The following is a 19,050-nucleotide window of genomic DNA, read 5'->3' as shown; positions in this document are numbered from 1 at the left end:
ATACCTATATTTCTTTCATTGTATTCCTAGTGTTGATCATATTTAGTTTGTTTTTGTACATAGTTTGTTTTTTGTTTATTCTAGTTTTTTTTTTTAGGATAAAACATTTTCAGATGTTTTTGCTTTTTTTTTTATTTTCTGAGTATGTGTGCCGTGTTTTTTTTTGTAGTACAAACATTTGTATAAACAATTGTCACTGGTTGTGGTATAGAAAAGCTAGACAATATTTAAAATAGTATATAACATATAATTTTACCATATGATTGTGTTTAGACAACACTGAACGTCTTTTTCTGAAATACAATTCAGATTAAGACACAGTTTTGTCAGTGCAAAACTAAGGCCCTAGTTGTCTCTGCCAACATAATCTCATGGAATTTGAGTCGATGTGTTTTTCAAATGCCTTGCCCTTAAAGTGCCCTTACCACAGGGTAAATAATGCAAAAAGAAAAAAATAATAAAGCGCTATATTTTTTATTTCTTTTTTAATTTTATTGTTCAAAAGGAAAGAATTTCGGAGATAACCTCAAAATTTAGATTAAGTTTAAATTTTTTCGTTTTGGCTAACTTTTGTCCAAATTATGGCCTTCAAACGGCCGACAAAGCCATTACACACAACACGAAGTGTCTCTGCGGCATTCCGCCGGTACTTCCGGCGAAGTACCATCTTGAGATGATCGACTCTTTTGTATGTTTTAGTGCCAAGCTAAATGTCCCAGGCGCAAAAGTCCTATGGATTGAGATCACAGTTGGTAGAATTCTACAATATATGGCAGACTCTTTACTGTTTGCTAGATTGATAGAATTCTTGATGTTTTGGTAGATTTAGCAAAATATTTCTCTCCAACTAAAAAATACTTCACATACTTTCTACAGAAATAAAATTTTGACAAAATTTTCTATAGAAATATAATTTTGACAAAATTTTCTATAGAAATAAAATTGTGACAAAATTTTCTATAGAACTAAAAATTTCCAAAAATTTTCTATAGGAATAGAATTTGGACAAAATATTCTTTAGAAATAATATTTTGACAAAATTTTCAATAGAAATGAAATATTTATAAAAATTTTCTATAGAAATAAAATTTTGACAAGATTTTTCATAGAAATACAATTTTGACAAAATTTTCTATAGAAATACAATTTTGACAAAATATTCTATAGAATTAAAATTTGGACAAAATTTTCTATAGAAAGAAACTTTTGAAAAAAAAAACTTCTATGGAAATAAAATTTTGAAAATTTGAAAATTTTTCTATGGAAAAGAAATACAATTTTGACAAAATTTTCTATAGAAATAAATTTTTAACAAAATTTTCTATAGAAATGAAATTTTGATAAAATTTTCTATAGAAATACAATTTTGACACAATATTCTATAGAATTAAAATCTTGACAAAATTTTCTATAGAAATAAAATTTTGAAAAAAACTTTCTATGGAAAAAAAAATTTTGAAAAAATATTCTATAGAATTAAAATTTGGACAAAATCTTCTATAGAAATAAATTTTTGAAAAAAAACTTTCAATGGAAATAAAATTTTGAAAAAATTTTGTATGGAATTAAAATTTTGAAAAAATTTTCTATAGAAATAAAATTTTAAAAAGCTCTCTATGGAAATAAAATTTCTACAAAATTTTCTATAGAAAAATAATTGACAAAATTTTCTAACGAAATAAAATTTTGTCAAAATTTTCTATAGAAATAAAATTTTGACAAAATTTTCGATAGAAATAAATTTTTGACATAATTTTTTATAGAAATAAAATGTTGACAACATTTTCTATAGAAATAAAATTTTGACAAAATTTTCTAACGAAATAAAATTCTGACAAAATTTTCTAACGAAATAAAATTCTGACAAAATTTTCTATCGAAATAAATTTTGACAAAATTTTCTATAGAAATAAAATTTTGACAAAATTTTCTATAGAAATAAAATTTTGACAAAATTTTATTTCTAAATTTTCCAAAAATTTTGTACAGAAGTAGAATTTGGACAAAATCTTCTTTAGACATAAAATGTTGACAACAGTTTCTATAGAAATAAAATTTAAAAAAAATGCTCTATAGAAATAAAATGTTAACAAAATTTTCTGTAGAAATAAAATTTCTAACGAAATAAAATTCTGACAAAATTTTCTAACGAAATAAAATTCTGACAAAATTTTCAATCGAAATAAATTTTGACAAAATTTTCTATAGAAATAAAATTTTGACAAAATTTTCTATAGAAATACATTTTTTACATAATTTTCTATAGAAATAAAATGTTGACAACATTTTCTATAGAAATACAATTTTGACAAAATTTTATTTCTAAATTTTCCAAAAATTTTGTACAGAAGTAGAATTTGGACAAAATCTTCTTTAGACATAAAATGTTGACAAGAGTTTCTATAGAAATAAAATTAAAAAAAAATGCTCTATAGAAATAAAATGTTAACAAAATTTTCTGTAGAAATAAAATTTTGCAAAGATTTTCTATAGATATAAAAGTTTGCAAAAATGGTTGTATAGAATTAAAATTTTGACAAAATTTTTTAAAGGAATAAAATTTGGACAAAATGTTCTATATAAATAAAATTTGGACAAAATTTTCTATAGAACTAAAATTTTGACAACATTTTCTATAAAAATAAAATTTTAAAAATATTTTTGAGTGTTGTTGACCTATTTTATGTTTATTCTGATTATTAATTTTGTTCGGCTTGAGGTCATAGAAACAATCGATTATTGATTTGTATTAATATTTAGTTATTTCAATATATTATATCTAAAATAATATTGAGATTTGTGAACATTAAAAGTAATTTAATTTTTGTATTTTATGTAGATACAAAATCCCAGAAGATGGTTAGCGGCACTAACCGAAATATTGGAAATAAATATTAAAACAAATCAATAATGGATTGTTTCTATGACCTCAAGCCGAACAAAATTAATAATCAAAATAAAAAAAAAATTGACAAAATTTTCTATATAAAAAGAATTGACAAAAATAAAATTTTGACAACATTTCCTATAGAAATAAATTTTTAACTAAATTTTCTATAGAAATAAAATTTTGAAAAAACCTTCTATGGGAATAAAATTTTGACAAGATTTTCCATAGAAATACAATTATGACAAAATTTTCTATAGAAATAAATTTTTAACAAAATTTTCTATAGAAATAAAATCTTGACAAAATTTTCTATAGAAATAAAATTTTGGCAAAATTTTCTATAGAAATGAAATTTTGATAAAATTTTCTATAGAAATACAATTTTGACAAAATTTTCTATAGAAATAAAATCTTGACAAAATTTTCTATAGAAATAAAATTTTGACAACATTTTCCATAGAAATACAATTTTGACAAAATTTTCTATAGAAATAAATTTTTAACAAAATTTTATATAGAAATGAAATTTTGATAAAATTTTCTAGAGAAATACAATTTTGACAAAATTTTCTATAGAAATAAAATCTTGACAAAATTTTCTATAGAAATAAAATTTTGACAAATTTTTTTGTAGGAATAAAATTTTGACAACATTTTCTATAGAAATAAAATTTCAACAAAATGTTCTATAGAAATAACATTTTGACAAAATTTTTTATAGGAATAAAAATTTGGACAAAATTTTCTATAGAAAAAAATTGACAAAAATAAAATTTTGACAAAATATTCTATAGAAATAAAATTTTGACAAGATTTTCTATAGAAATAAAATTTTGGCAAAGTTTTCTTAGAAATAAATTTTTTACATTTTCTATAGAAATATAATTTTGACAAAATTTTCTAAAGAAATAACATTTTGCCAAAATTTTCTATAGAAATAAAATTTTGAAAAAATTTTCTATAGAAATAAAATTTTGACAAAGTTTTCTTAGAAATAAAATTTGGACAAAATTTTCTATAGAACTAAAATTTTGACAACATATTCTATAAAAATAAAGTTTTGACAAAATTTTCTATAGACAAAAAATTTGACAAAAATAAAATTTTGACAACATTTTCTATAGAAATAAAATTTTGAAAAAAACCTTCTATGGAAATAAAATTTTGACAAATTTTTGTATTGAAATAAAATTTTGACAAACTTTTCTATAGAAATACAATTTTGACAAAATTTTCTATAGAAATAAAATTTTGACAAAATTTTCTATAGAAATAAAATTTTGACAAAGTTTTCTTAGAAATAAAATTTTGACAAAATTTTCTATAGAAATATAATTTTGACAAAGTTTTCGTAGAAATAAAATTTTGACAAAATTTTCTATAGAAATAAAATTTTAACAAAATATTCTATACAACTAAAATGTTTCATAGAGCCAAATTTTTGCAAAGATTATGTTTTGGCTCGAGTGGCAACCGTGATTAAGATCCACAGATATTGGTGCCCATTGTGCGGTAGTAATGAAGCGAGGAACATCCTTTTTAAGCCATTCATTTTAAATTGTAAGAAAATCAATTCCGATTTGTATGGGGGCTATAACAAAACATGGGCTGATATAGACCACATTTTGTACAGCTCGTTGTTTATTTAAAATTCCCACAGATTTCGTATTTCAAAAAATTCTAGTGGACCTAAAATACCTCCGGATTTTATATTTCAAGCAAATCTGATGAAAATGGCGATATCCATGTTGTCAAGAAATCACAATGGGATATTGGTCTATATGCGGAATATATCCAAACATGGACCGTTATATACAAAATTTAGATCAGCTTATAGTGAACCTACACATCTTGTGTCAGTTTCTCAATGGTAACTCTGGTTGTATAGGCCCTACTTTTAGATATCTTTCATCCAATACAAGTCTTGAACGACGCTCTTTATCCGAATTATCTTGATTATAGGCTCTGATTTTCTTAATCTCAGATATTATTTCTCATCTAAAAGGAAATCAACCAATTTTTTTTTGTTTTTTTTTTTTTTTTTTTTTTTGGTAAACATTATTGAGTTTTAATTTTAAGGCCTTAAGAGCTCAAAAGTTCGGATACAATTAGCTCTATTATAGAAGCATCGCCTCACTGGTTTCAACCGATTTTTAATGTTGTTCATACTTTGTTTTATCTTTTAGGTTTATTAAACGAACGAAAAGAAAGACACCAAAGCAAAACTTCAGCCGGACGTAATACTCAAGACGAAATCCTCCAATATACTCCAAAACGTATCGAAGTATATCGAAGCTTTACAAAATTTCAATAACACATTTGAAATTACAGAAAACGGAGTAATTATGGTGAATAGTAGTAATAAACCGTCAAAGATGACGGTCAAGCAACAGGGAGAACAAACTGCCACTGCTGCACAGTCATCCAAAACCACACAAAATGAAAACGGCAACTCGACAGCAAACTCCACATTGAACGACACCCCCCAATCACAAAAGTCACACAATGATACTCAATCACAATCACAGCAGATCCAAAAACCGAATAAAACCAATTCACAATCACAACAGAAGGCTCAAAGCAATAACAAAAACGGCGGAAATAATCAAAAAGGTCGTAACAGTGCCACCAATGGCAACTCCAATAAAAATCAAAATAAATCCACACAATCGGCACAGAAAACACAGGCAGGGCAAAAGTCACAAAAATCGAAAAAAGAGCAGCAACAGAATAGTAATGCTGAAAATGATGCCCCCAATAAATCGGGGAAATTTGTCAAATCCACATCGTATCGTAACTCTTCGCATAGTTACTCACAGACTGTGGGCAGTTCGAAAAAGACCTACAATAAACCCCAACCTTTGGCTGCATTTAATGAGAATTTACCATTGCCTCGTCACAAGAGCAAACCGTCCAGACAGTCATCGTCTAATAAAGGGGGTCAAAATCAGGAAATCAATCACAATAATACTGGCAAACAGGTCAATCACAATAAAGACAAAACCACGACCATCAATCCGGCTGATCTGTTGACTGCAGCTCTCACAAAATCCTGTGCCAAATGCCAAAAGCCCACATCAGCGTCAGCGTTAAATGAGCTTATGGAACAATCCATGTCCTCTACAACCTCGACGTCATCGATGATGGGTGCTGGTGGTGGTGGATATAACCAAAATCCCAAACAATATCGTAAATCCAAATCGTATGTCAACTCATCACGATATTCCTCAAATGGCGATTTAACCCAAAAATCATATGGCTCATCATCGTCCTCTGGAAATCGCCATCATTATCATCGCTCACAAAGTGATCGACGTAGTTCATTTGATCGTCACTTTGCCGAGCGTAATAAGAATTTTGTACCTATCGAAGCGCCAGCTAAACCAATTTTGGCCTCATCCAATATAGCAGCTGTTATAGCCGATGCCGAGAAAATGGTGATAATTGAACGTCTAGGGAAAGGACGCATCACGTATCCCATAATGCAGGTAAGTTGGTTACATATTTTTTTAAATTATAAAAAAAAAAATATTAAAAATAAACCCAATATTATGAAAGTCACAGTATGACTTCGAATTATTTTTTTGTTGATTACAAGGAAATTCTGACAAATTTTCTAAAGAAATACAATTTTGAAAACATTTTCTATAGAGATTAAATTTTGCCAAAAATTGGGTATTGAGATAAAATTTTGCAAAAAATTCCTATATAAATAAAATTTTGCAAAAATTTTCTATAGAAATAAAATTTTGCAACAATTTCCTATTAAAATAAAATTTTGCAAAAATTTTCTATAGAAATAAAATTTTGAGAAAAATTTCCATTGAAATAAAATTTTAACAAAATTTTCTATAGAGATAAAATTTTGCAACAATTTTCTATACAAATAAAATTTTGACAAAATTTTCTAGAGATATAAAATTTTGACAACATTTTTTAGAGATAAATAAAATTTTACAATTATTTTCCATAGAACAAAAAATTTTGACAATATTTTCTATAGACTGAACATTTCGCAAAATTTTTCTATAGAAATAAAATTTTGCAAAAATTTTCTACAGAAATAAAATTTTGCAACAATTTTCTATTGAACTAAAATTTTGCAAAAATTTTCTATAGAAATAACATTTTGAGAAAAATTTCCATTGAAATTAAAATTTTAACAAAATTTTCTATAGAGATACAATTTAGCAACAATTTTCTATAGAGATAAAATGTTGACAAAATTTTCTTTAGAGATAAAATTTTTTATAGCACTAAAATTTTGCAAAAATTTTCTGTAGAAATAAAATTTTGACAAAATTTTCCATGGAAATAAAATTTTGACAAAGTTTTCTATAGAAATAACATTTTGACAAAATTTTCTAGAGATATAAAATTTTCTAGAGATAAATAAAATTTTACAATTATTTTCCATAGAACTAAAATTTTGACAATATTTTCTATAGACTATAACTATAGGCTATAACTTCTATAGAAATAACTTTTTGAGAAACACTTCCATTGAAATAAAATTTTAACAAAATTTTCTATAGAGATAAAAATGTTGACAAAATTTTCTTTAGAGATAAAATTTTTTATAGCACTAAAATTTTGCAAAAATTTTCTGTAGAAATAAAGTTTTGACAATATTTTCCATAGAAATAAAATTTTGACAAAATTTTCTATAGAAATGAAATTTTGACAAAATTTTCCATGGAAATAAAATTTTGAAAAAATTTTCTATAGAAATAAAATTTTGACAAAATTTTCTAGAGATATAAAATTTTGACAAAATTTTCTATAGAAATAAAATTTTGACAAAATTTTCTAGAGATATAAAATTTTGACAAAATTTTCTAGAGTTATAAAATTTTGACAAAATTTTCCATGGAAATAAAATTTTGACAAAATTTTCTATAGAAATAAAATTTTGCAGAAATTTTCTATAGAAATAAAATTTTGCAACAATTTTCTATTAAAATAAAATTTTGCAAAAATTTTCTATAGAAATAACATTTTGAGAAAATTTTTCCATTGAAATAAAATTTTAACAAAATTTTCTATAGAGATAAAATTTTGCAACAATTTTCTATAGAGATAAAATGTTACAAAATTTTCTTTAGAGATAAGATGTTTTATAGCTCTAAAATTTTGCAAAAATTTTCTGTAGAAATAAAATTTTGACAAAATTTTCCATGGAAATAAAATTTTGACAAAATTTTCTATAGAAATAAAATTTTGACAATATTTTCTATAGACTAAAAATTTCCCAAAAATTTTCTATAGAAATAAAATTTTGCAGAAATTTTCTATAGAAATAAAATTTTGCAACAATTTTCTATTAAAATGAAATAAAATAAAATAAAATAAAATTTTAGCAAAATTTTCTATAGAGATAAAATTGTGCAACAATTTTCTATAGAGATAAAATGTTGACAAAATTTTCTTTAGAGATAAAATTTTCTATAGAACTAAAATTTTGCAAAAATTTTCTGTAGCAATAAAATTTTGACAAAATTTTCTATAGAAATAAAATTTTGACAAAATTTTCTATAGAAATAAAATTTTGACAAAAATTTCTAGAGATATAAAATTTTGACAAAATTTTCTACAGATATAAAATTTTCTATAGAGCTAAAATTTTGACAACATTTGCTCTAGATATAAAATTTTTATAAAAATTTCTTTGCAATTAACATTTTGATAAACTTTTGCAAAAATTGTCTGTAGAGATAAAAATTTGCAAAAATTTTCTATCGAAATAAATTTTTGCGAAAATTTTCTATAGAACTAAAATTTTGCCAATATTTTCTATAGACTGAAAATTTTGCAAAAATTTTCGAAAGAGATAAAAATTTGCAAAAATTTTGTATAAAAATAAAATTTTGCAAAAATTGTCTATAGGAATAAAATTTTGAGAAAAATTTCCAAGGAAACAAAAATTTTAACAAAATTTTCTATAGAGATAAACTTTTGCAAACATTTTCTATAGAGATAAAATTTTGAGAAAAATTTTCTATAGAGATAAAATTTTGCAAAATTTTTCTATTGATATAAAATTGTGCAATAATTTTTTACAGAGATAAAATTTGCAAACATTTTCCACACAGAAAAAAATGTTCACATATTCAATATTCAATTAAAAATTTAATTGATTCAACAAATTTTTTAATTGAAAGAAAAATCAATCACAAAAATTAACAGTATCAATTAATTTTTTAATTGGATCATATAATTTTTTAAATGACTTCCAATTAATTCTTTGATTGATACTATCATTTCTGTGATTGAAGACATTTCAATTAAAAAATTAATTGAATCAATTAATTTCGTGATTGAATCAGAAAAAAATTTTTGTGTGTATTTAGAGATGAAATTTTGCAAACATTTTCTATAGAGCTACAATTTCGACAAAAATTTCTTAGAGATAAAATTTTGACAACATTTTCTATAAAGATAAAATTTCCACAAAATGCTCTATTGACAAAAAATTTTAGAAAATTTTCTATAGAAATAAAATTTTCACAAAATTTTCGATTGAAATAAAATTTTCACAAAATTTTCTATAGAGATGAAATTTTGACAAAATTTTCTATAGAAATAGAATTTTGACAAAATTTTCTATAGAGATAAAATTTTAACAAAATTTTCTATAGATATAAAATTTTGACAAAATTTTCTATAGAGACAAAATGTTGGCAAATATTTCTATAGAGATAAAATTTTTGCAAATTTTTCGATAGAGTTAGAACTGTGCATAAATTTCCTATAAAAGCAAAATGTTCATTCTTTCCCTATTTAATACCATTTCATGATAACAAATCTTAAAAAATATCATCATATTTATTTAGACAAAAATGTACACATCTAAGTTGAACAATAATAAATTTACAAATTATAGCTTTTTCATTTGAATCTTGGGTCTTTTCCTAGAAAAAATGATAAGGCAAAATAAAAAAAAATCCCCTTCATACTATGTACCAGTAATTGATCTAACACTATTTCGAAATTATGGGTATTTTTCAGTAATTACTGATCGTATGGAAGGGCCCATTCATAATGTGTGTGAAGATAAATTCGAATTTGAAATTTGCAGCAAAAACTTAGCCGAGACACAAACCAGCACCAAAAATATTTTTCAAATTCGAATTTGGGATTTCAAATTCGAATTTGGATTTTTGGTATTTGGCTTATTATTTAAAAACTAAGCCGCGTGCTAGGCTCATTGGAAAGGGCTTGAGCTCAGCTTTCATAATCACAAAAGACTTCATTAGAAAAGTATTTGTGAAAAGCGAAAATTTGAAAACAAAACTTTCATCAAATTTTTATAACGGGCCCACTGTGCCAAAACTAAGCCGCGTGCGATATAGAGACTAGGCTCATTGGAAAGGGCTTGAGCTCAGCTTTCATAATCACATAAGTCTTCATTAGAAAAGTATTTGTGGAAAGCGGAAATTTGAAAACAAAATTTTCATCAAATTTTTACAACGGGCCCACTGTGCCAAAACTAAGCCGCGTGCGATATAGAGACTAGGCTCATTGGAAAGGGCTTGAGCTCAGCTTTCATAATCACAAAAGTCTTCATTAGAAAAGTATTTGTGAAAAGCGAAAATTTGAAAACAAAATTTTCATCAAATTTTTACAACGGGCCCACTGTGCCAAAACTAAGCCGCGTGCGATATAGAGACTAGGCTCATTGGAAAGGGCTTGAGCTCAGCTTTCAGACCCACAATAGTCTTCACCATATAGATGTAATTAAATTTTAAAGTTTTATTTAAAGGATAAACAATTTCTCAATATTGTCAATATTCTTTTTGTATACACACAAAAATGTTTTTTTTCTAATTCAATCACGAAATTAATTGATACATTTAATTATTTAATTGAAATTTCTTAAATCAATCGAAAATGGCATTAAAAAAATTAATTGATGTTAAGAGCAAATTTGAATTGATTTTTTAAATGAGTAAATTAAAAATTTAATTGATCAATTAATTTTTTCATTAAAAAGTTAATTGTATCAATTAGTTTTTTACTTAAAAATTTTAAGATTATTAATTAATTTAATGTTTCCATCTTGATTAAAAAGTTAATTGCATCAATTAATTTATTAATTGGAAAATTTTTCAACTTCTATCAACTTTTTCAAAGGAAATGTGTTGAAGATATTTTTTCTGCGTAGGACTCACACTTTGGGAACAGCTGATATTTATCAATAAACTTTTATGTTCACTGCGTTTGCATGCGAAAAATAAAATTTTGATATATCGCAAAATTAATTGCTCCAATCAATTTTTAATTAAATTTTTTTCTATCACGAAAATGATAATATCAATCATCTATAACAACTAAAAATTAGTTGTTCCAATTCGATTATGCAATTGATTTTTGTTTTAACTAAATAAATAATGAAATCAATTAAATTGTGATTAAATAGGTTTTAAATTAAATTATTAATTAAAACTTTAACTTAAAATATATTGGTGGTATTTTTGCTGCGTAATGAAGATTTTGTTGATTCGCGGTTCCGAATCATTTTGTCCGCAAATGTAATTAATTCAATTAAATCCAATTGATTCCATTAAAAGTGTAATTGATTACGATAGCAAAACACTATTTTTTCACCGAAGCAATTTTATTTTTATTGAAATTGCTTACATAAAGAAGTAGATAGCATCAATCACAAATTACAAAAATACTTAATTAATTCGGAATTTACAATCAATTGTAGTGTTGATTCAATTAATTTTTAAATTATGCCAATAAACTGTTTATTGTATCATTACTCATTTATAATTAATTAAACTACAAATAAATAATAGTGTCGATTAATTTTTTAATTAGTTCAATTAATTTCGTGATAAAAAAGTAAACAAAGTTTTTTGTGCAAAAACCTAAAAATTAATAAAAAAACTCATAGTAGACCATGCACAGAAAAAAATACTACCAACGTATTTCCAATTAAACTTTTAACTGATCAATCACGATAGTATTAATCGTAGAAGTAATTAGAAATAAAAAATATTCTTGGTTAAAAAAGCAATTGTTTTCTTCGCCACTTTCACTTAATTTTTAATTGCTTCAATTAAAAATTTGATTGATTTTGGTAGAAAACTAAATTTTTTATTAGAGACAATCAATTGTATAATTTTCTATTATTTATTTATTTATAATTATTTTACCAGCATAAGAAATATTTTTTTGCAATAGTTTAAGAGTTAATTTTTTATATTTATTATTATATAATAGGTTTAAATTATTTAATGAACTGCCAATTGAATTAAAAAATGAAAATAACATACATTTCTTAAAAAAGGGCTCATTTTGTATGTAAAAGAAAATGTTGAAACTGCTTCGTAATGCCAAAAATAATCTACTAAAATTTGAACATAAATTTACGACAAATTAAAAATTAAAAAAAAACTCCCAAATAAATTTGACAAACACGCTTTTCCTCTGCTGCTTAAGCTACTCTTGTAGTTCATTCAAAACATGGTTCATTCAAAACATGGTTTTTCTATAGAAAATTTTGTCCAAATTATATTTATTTCTTATTGCTTTGATTTCAGTTGAATTATAGAAAATTTTGTCAACATTTATATATGTTAGAACGTTTTGTCAAAATTTCATTTCTATCGAAAAGTTTGTCAAAATTTTAATTCTATAGAAAATTTTGTCAATTTTTTTTTCTATAGAGAATTTTGTCAAAATTTTATTTCTATAGAAAATTCTGTCAAAATTGTATTTCTATAAAAAATTTTGTCAAAATTTTATTTCTATAGAAAATTTTGTCAAAATCTTATTTCTATAGAAAATTTTGTCAAAATTTTATTTCTGTAGAAATTTTTTCAAAATTTTATTTATATGGAAAATTTTTTCAAAATTTTATTTCTATGGACAATTTTGTCAAAATTTTATTTCTATAGAAAATTTTGTCAAAATTTTATTTCTATAGAAATTTTTTTCAAAATTTTATTTCTATAGACGATTTTGTCAAAATTTTATTTCTATACAAAATTTTGTCAAAATTTTATTTCTATATAAAGTTTTGTCAAAATTTTATTTCTATAGAAAGTTTTGTCAAAATTTTATTTCTATAGAAATTTTTTTCAAAATTTTATTTTCATAGAAAATTTTGTCAAAATTTTATTTCTATAGAAAAGTTTGTCAAAATTTTATTTCTATAGAAAAGTTTGTCAAAATTTTATTTCTATAGAAATTTTTGTCATAATTTTATTTCTATAGAAAATTTTGTCAAATTTTATTTCTATGGAAAATTTTGTCAAAATTTTATTTTCATAGAAAATTTTGTCAAAATTTTATTTCTATAGAAAAGTTTGTCAAAATTTTATTTCTATAGAAAAGTTCGTCAAAATTTTATTTCTATAGAAAATTTTGTTAAAATTTTATTTCTGTAGAAAATTTTTTCAAAATTTTATTTTTATAGAAAATGTTTATTTCTATAGAAATAAAATTTCACAAATCTTTCTATAGAAATAAAATGTTGACAAAATTTTATTTCTATACTTTTTTCTATGGAAAATTTTGTCAACATTAGATTTTTTACAAAAGCCACCGTGGTGCAATGGTTAGCATGCCCGTCCTGAATACTGGGGATGACGGGTTCAATCCCACCTACCAAACACTAAAAAGTTGACATTTCTGAGTATTGCAAAGCTTCTCTAAATGGTTTCATCGAAATATGAAACTCCGTTCGGATTCGACTATGAAAATGAAGTTCCTTGTCATTCGGGAGCCACCGTGGTGATATGGTTAGCATGCCTTGCATACACAAGGTCGTGGTCAATGAACCTAGTCTCTATATCGCACGCGGCTTAGTTTTGGCACAGTGGGCCCGTTGTAAAAATTTTGTTGAAAAAGCATTTTCAAATTTCCGCTTTTCACAAATACTTTTCTAATGAAGACTTATGTGATTATGAAAGCTGAGCTCAAGCCCTTTCCAATGAGCCTAGCCTCTATATCGCACGCGGCTTAGTTTTGGCACAGTGGGCCCGTTGTAAAAATTTGATGAAAATTTTGTTTTAAAATTTTCGCTTTTCACAAATACTTTTCTAATGAAGACTTATGTGATTATGAAAGCTGAGCTCAAGCCCTTTCCAATGAGCCTAGTCTCTATGTCGCACGCGGCTTAGTTTTGGCACAGTGGGCCCGTTGTAAAAATTTTGTTGAAAAAGCATTTTCAAATTTCCGCTTTTCACAAATACTTTTCTAATGAAGACTTATGTGATTATGAAAGCTGAGCTCAAGCCCTTTCCAATGAGCCTAGCCTCTATATCGCACGCGGCTTAGTTTTGGCACAGTGGGCTCGTTGTAAAAATTTGATGAAAATTTTGTTTTCAAATTTCCGCTTTTCACAAATACTTTTCTAATGAAGACTTTTGTGATTATGAAAGCTGAGCTCAAGCCCTTTCCAATGAGCCTAGTCTCTATATCGCACGCGGCTTAGTTTTGGCACAGTGGACCCGTTGTAAAAATTTGATGAAAATTTTGTTTTAAAATTTTCGCTTTTCACAAATACTTTTCTAATGAAGACTTTTGTGATTATGAAAGCTGAGCTCAAGCCCTTTCCAATGAGCCTAGTCTCTATATCGCACGCGGCTTAGTTTTGGCACAGTGGGCCCGTTGTAAAAATTTGATGAAAATTTTGTTTTCAAATTTTCGCTTTTCACAAATACTTTTCTAATGAAGACTTTTGTGATTATGAAAGCTGAGCTCAAGCCCTTTCCAATGAGCCTAGTCTCTATATCGCACGCGGCTTAGTTTTGGCACAGTGGGCCCGTTGTAAAAATTTGATGAAAATTTTGTTTTCAAATTTTCGCTTTTCACAAATACTTTTCTAATGAAGACTTTTGTGATTATGAAAGCTGAGCTCAAGCCCTTTCCAATGAGCCTAGTCTCTATATCGCACGCGGCTTAGTTTTGGCACAGTGGGCCCGTTGTAAAAATTTGATGAAAATTTTGTTTTAAAATTTTCGCTTTTCACAAATACTTTTCTAATGAAGACTTTTGTGATTATGAAAGCTGAGCTCAAGCCCTTTCCAATGAGCCTAGTCTCTATATCGCACGCGGCTTAGTTTTGGCACAGTGGGCCCGTTGTAAAAATTTGATGAAAATTTTGTTTTCAAATTTTCGCTTTTCACAAATACTTTTCTAATGAAGACTTTTGTGATTATGAAAGCTGAGCTCAAGCCCTTTCCAATGAGCCTAGTCTCTATATCGCACGCGGCTTAGTTTTGGCACAGTGGGCCCGTTGTAAAAATTTGATGAAAATTTTGTTTTCAAATTTTCGCTTTTCACAAATACTTTTCTAATGAAGACTTTTGTGATTATGAAAGCTGAGCTCAAGCCCTTTCCAATGAGCCTAGTCTCTATATCGCACGCGGCTTAGTTTTGGCACAGTGGGCCCGTTGTAAAAATTTGATGAAAATTTTGTTTTCAAATTTTCGCTTTTCACAAATACTTTTCTAATGAAGACTTTTGTGATTATGAAAGCTGAGCTCAAGCCCTTTCCAATGAGCCTAGTCTCTATATCGCACGCGGCTTAGTTTTGGCACAGTGGGCCCGTTGTAAAAATTTGATGAAAATTTTGTTTTCAAATTTTCGCTTTTCACAAATACTTTTCTAATGAAGACTTTGTGATTATGAAAGCTGAGCTCAAGCCCTTTCCAATGAGCCTAGTCTCTATATCGCACGCGGCTTAGTTTTGGCACAGTGGGCCCGTTGTAAAAATTTGATGAAAATTTTGTTTTCAAATTTTCGCTTTTCACAAATACTTTTCTAATGAAGACTTTTGTGATTATGAAAGCTGAGCTCAAGCCCTTTCCAATGAGCCTAGTCTCTATATCGCACGCGGCTTAGTTTTGGCACAGTGGGCCCGTTGTAAAAATTTGATGAAAATTTTGTTTTCAAATTTTCGCTTTTCACAAATACTTTTCTAATGAAGACTTTTGTGATTATGAAAGCTGAGCTCAAGCCCTTTCCAATGAGCCTAGTCTCTATATCGCACGCGGCTTAGTTTTGGCACAGTGGGCCCGTTGTAAAAATTTGATGAAAATTTTGTTTTCAAAATTTCGCTTTTCACAAATACTTTTCTAATGAAGACTTTTGTGATTATGAAAGCTGAGCTCAAGCCCTTTCCAATGAGCCTAGTCTCTATATGGCACGCGGCTTAGTTGTGGCACAGTGGGCCCGTTGTAAAAATTTGATGAAAATTTTGTTTTCAAATTTTCGCTTTTCACAAATACTTTTCTAATGAAGACTTTTGTGATTATGAAAGCTGAGCTCAAGCCCTTTCCAATGAACCTAGTCTCTATACCGCACGCGGCTTAGTTTTGGCACAGTGGGCCCGTTGTAAAAATTTGATGAAAATTTTGTTTTCAAATTTTCGCTTTTCACAAATACTTTTCTAATGAAGACTTTTGTGATTATGAAAGCTGAGCTCAAGCCCTTTCCAATGAGCCTATATCGCACGCGGCTTAGTTTTTAAATAATAAGCCAAATACTAAAAATCCAAATTCGAATTTGAAATCCTAAATTCGAATTTGAAAAATATTTTTAGTGTTGGTTTGTGTCTCGGCTAAGTTTTTGCTGCAAATTTCAAATTCGAATTTATCTTCACACACATCCATTCATATATATGCGAAAATACTAAGCTTTTTCATAGACAATCTCGAATGGAAATTGATAGTCATGTGTATTTCATGGTGTAGGCCAATGTCAACTAACTAAAAAGTGACATGGCCTATATTAATATAGACAAACTTAATTTTAGGCAGTGACTGCCTTCGTCGCCATCATTTTCAGTTTCAGACTCTTTTAGTTCTTCTACGTTATTGCTTACGGAAATTACGACGAAATCTAAAATTCGTTTAACCTTGAAGAAGCTTAGCACCAGCTTGATTTCATTTAGCGGCTTTTTAAGCTAAAACCACAACACAAACGTGCTGATCGGCAGTTATCGTTATTTACTATTCAGGTTTTTTTCAACTTCTTTATGGTGCATCAATTTTTTACGTTTAACCAAATTATTAAAATTAAACCAAACTAGCCAGCCCATCGCATATTCATATTCACTTAGAGCTTCTCTTCTTTCGCATTTTAATTACACTAAAATTCAGCTACTATTTTTAGGGATTTTTTTTCGTAAACTGGTTTTTAAAATATAATTTTAAATTTATGTCAAAACAAAACGCATAATCTTTGATTCGATTCATAAATGTCTAAATAAAGTTTTTTGAAAGAAATGAAAAGTGTTAACAAAAGCTGAATTCTCTTCAAGAATTAAAAATGGAAATGGAATTTTCGATTTATAATGAAGATGAAGATTTTAATAAATGAAAATGGAAATGAACTATAAATATCGTCATTTTATATTTATAGAAAAATTCATTGAAATTTGTTTACATAAAATTTTGATTAAATTTTATTATGTAAGAAAATTTCAGCAACATTTTCTTTCTATAGAAAAATTTTGCCAACATTTTATTTATATAGAAAATTTTGTCAAAATTTTATTTTGTTTAGAAAATTTTGTCAAAATGTTATTTCTATAGTAAATTAAAATTTCGACATTATTTCTATAAAATATTTTGTCAAAATTTTATTTCTATAAAAAAATTTGTCAAAATTTTATCTCCATAGAAAATTTTGTCAAAATTTTATTTTTTATAGAAAATTTTGTCAAAATTTTATTTTAAAAAAAATTTTACTTTTATAGAAAATTTTGTTAAAATTTTGTCAAAATTTTATCTCTAGAAAATTTTTGTCAAAACTTTATCCCTATAGAAAATTTTGTCAAAATTTTATCTCTATAGAATATTTTGTCAACATTTTATCTCTATAGAAAATTTTGTCAAAATTTTATCCCTATAGAAAATTTTGTCAAAATTTTATTTTAATAGAAAATTCGGTCAAAATTATATTTATATAGAAAATTTTGTCAAAATTTTATTTCTATAGAAAATTTTTGCAAAATTTTATTTCTATAGAAAATTTTATTTCTGTAGAAAATTTTTGCAAAATTTTACTTCAATAGAAAATTTTTGCAAAATTTTGTCAAAATTTTATCTCTATAGAATATTTTGTCAACATTTTATCTCTATAGAAAATTTTGTCAAAATTTTATCCCTATAGAAAATTTTGTCAAAATTTTATTTTAATAGAAAATTCGGTCAAAATTATATTTATATAGAAAATTTTGTCAAAATTTTATTTCTATAGAAAATTTTTGCAAAATTTTATTTCTATAGAAAATTTTTGCAAAATTTTATTTCTATAGAACATTTTTGCAAAATTTTATTTCTATAGAAAATTTTTGCAAAATTTTATTTCTGTAGAAAATTTTTGCAAAATTTTGCTTCAATAGAAAATTTTTGCAAAATTTTATTTCTATAGAAAACTTTGTCAAAATTTTATTTTTATAAAAATATATGTCAAAATTTTATTTTTAAAGAATATTTAGTCAAACTTTTATTTCTATAGGCAATCAAAATTTAATTTTTATAGAAAATTTGGTCAAAATTTTATTTCTATAGTACATTTTGCCAAGATATTATTTTTACAGAAAATTTTGTCAAAATTTTATTTTTATAGAAAATTTTGTCAAGATTTTATTTTTATAGAAAATTTTGTCAAAATTTTATTTTTATAGAAAATTTTTGCAAAATTTTATTTCTATAGAACATTTTTGCAAAATTTTATTTCTATAGAAAATTTTTGCACAATTTTATTTCTATAGAAATTTTATTTCTATAGAAAACTTTGTCAAAATTTTATTTTTATAGAAATATATGTCAAAATTTTATTTTTAAAGAAAATTTAGTCAAAGTTTTATTTCTATAGGCAATCAACATTTAATTTTTATAGAAAATTTGGTCAAAATTTTATTTCTATAGAGCATTTTGCCAAAATATTATTTTTACAGAAAATTTTGTGAAAATTTTATTTTTATAGAAAATTTGTCAAAATTTTATTTTTATAGAAAATTTTGTCAAAATTTTATTTTTATACAAAATTTTGTCAAAATTGTATCTCTATAGAAAATTTTGTCAACATTTTATCTTTATAGAAAATTTTGTCAAAATTTTATTTTTATAGAAAATTTGTCAAAATTTTATTTTTATAGAAAATTTTTTCAATAAGAAAACATATTAAATATT

At 25.2% G+C, this 19,050-nt stretch overlaps 1 protein-coding gene across 1 annotated transcript in view; it reads left to right on the top strand.

The window, feature by feature from the left end:
* LOC142241331 (terminal nucleotidyltransferase 5C) overlaps window positions 1-19,050 on the top strand; it is a 510,769-nt gene that overhangs the window by 24,779 nt on the left and 466,940 nt on the right. The window contains exon 2 of the mRNA XM_075313094.1: window positions 5,077-6,378. Coding sequence (XP_075169209.1) covers window positions 5,236-6,378 — 1,143 coding nt within the window. The 5' untranslated portion in view covers window positions 5,077-5,235. The remainder of the gene's footprint in view (window positions 1-5,076; window positions 6,379-19,050) is intronic.

Source organism: Haematobia irritans, chromosome 5, assembly GCF_050003625.1.
Source record: "Haematobia irritans isolate KBUSLIRL chromosome 5, ASM5000362v1, whole genome shotgun sequence".
Classification (NCBI taxonomy): domain Eukaryota; kingdom Metazoa; phylum Arthropoda; class Insecta; order Diptera; family Muscidae; genus Haematobia; species Haematobia irritans.
Note: the sequence above shows the minus strand (reverse complement) of the source record. Positions and strands in the feature narration are given on the sequence as shown.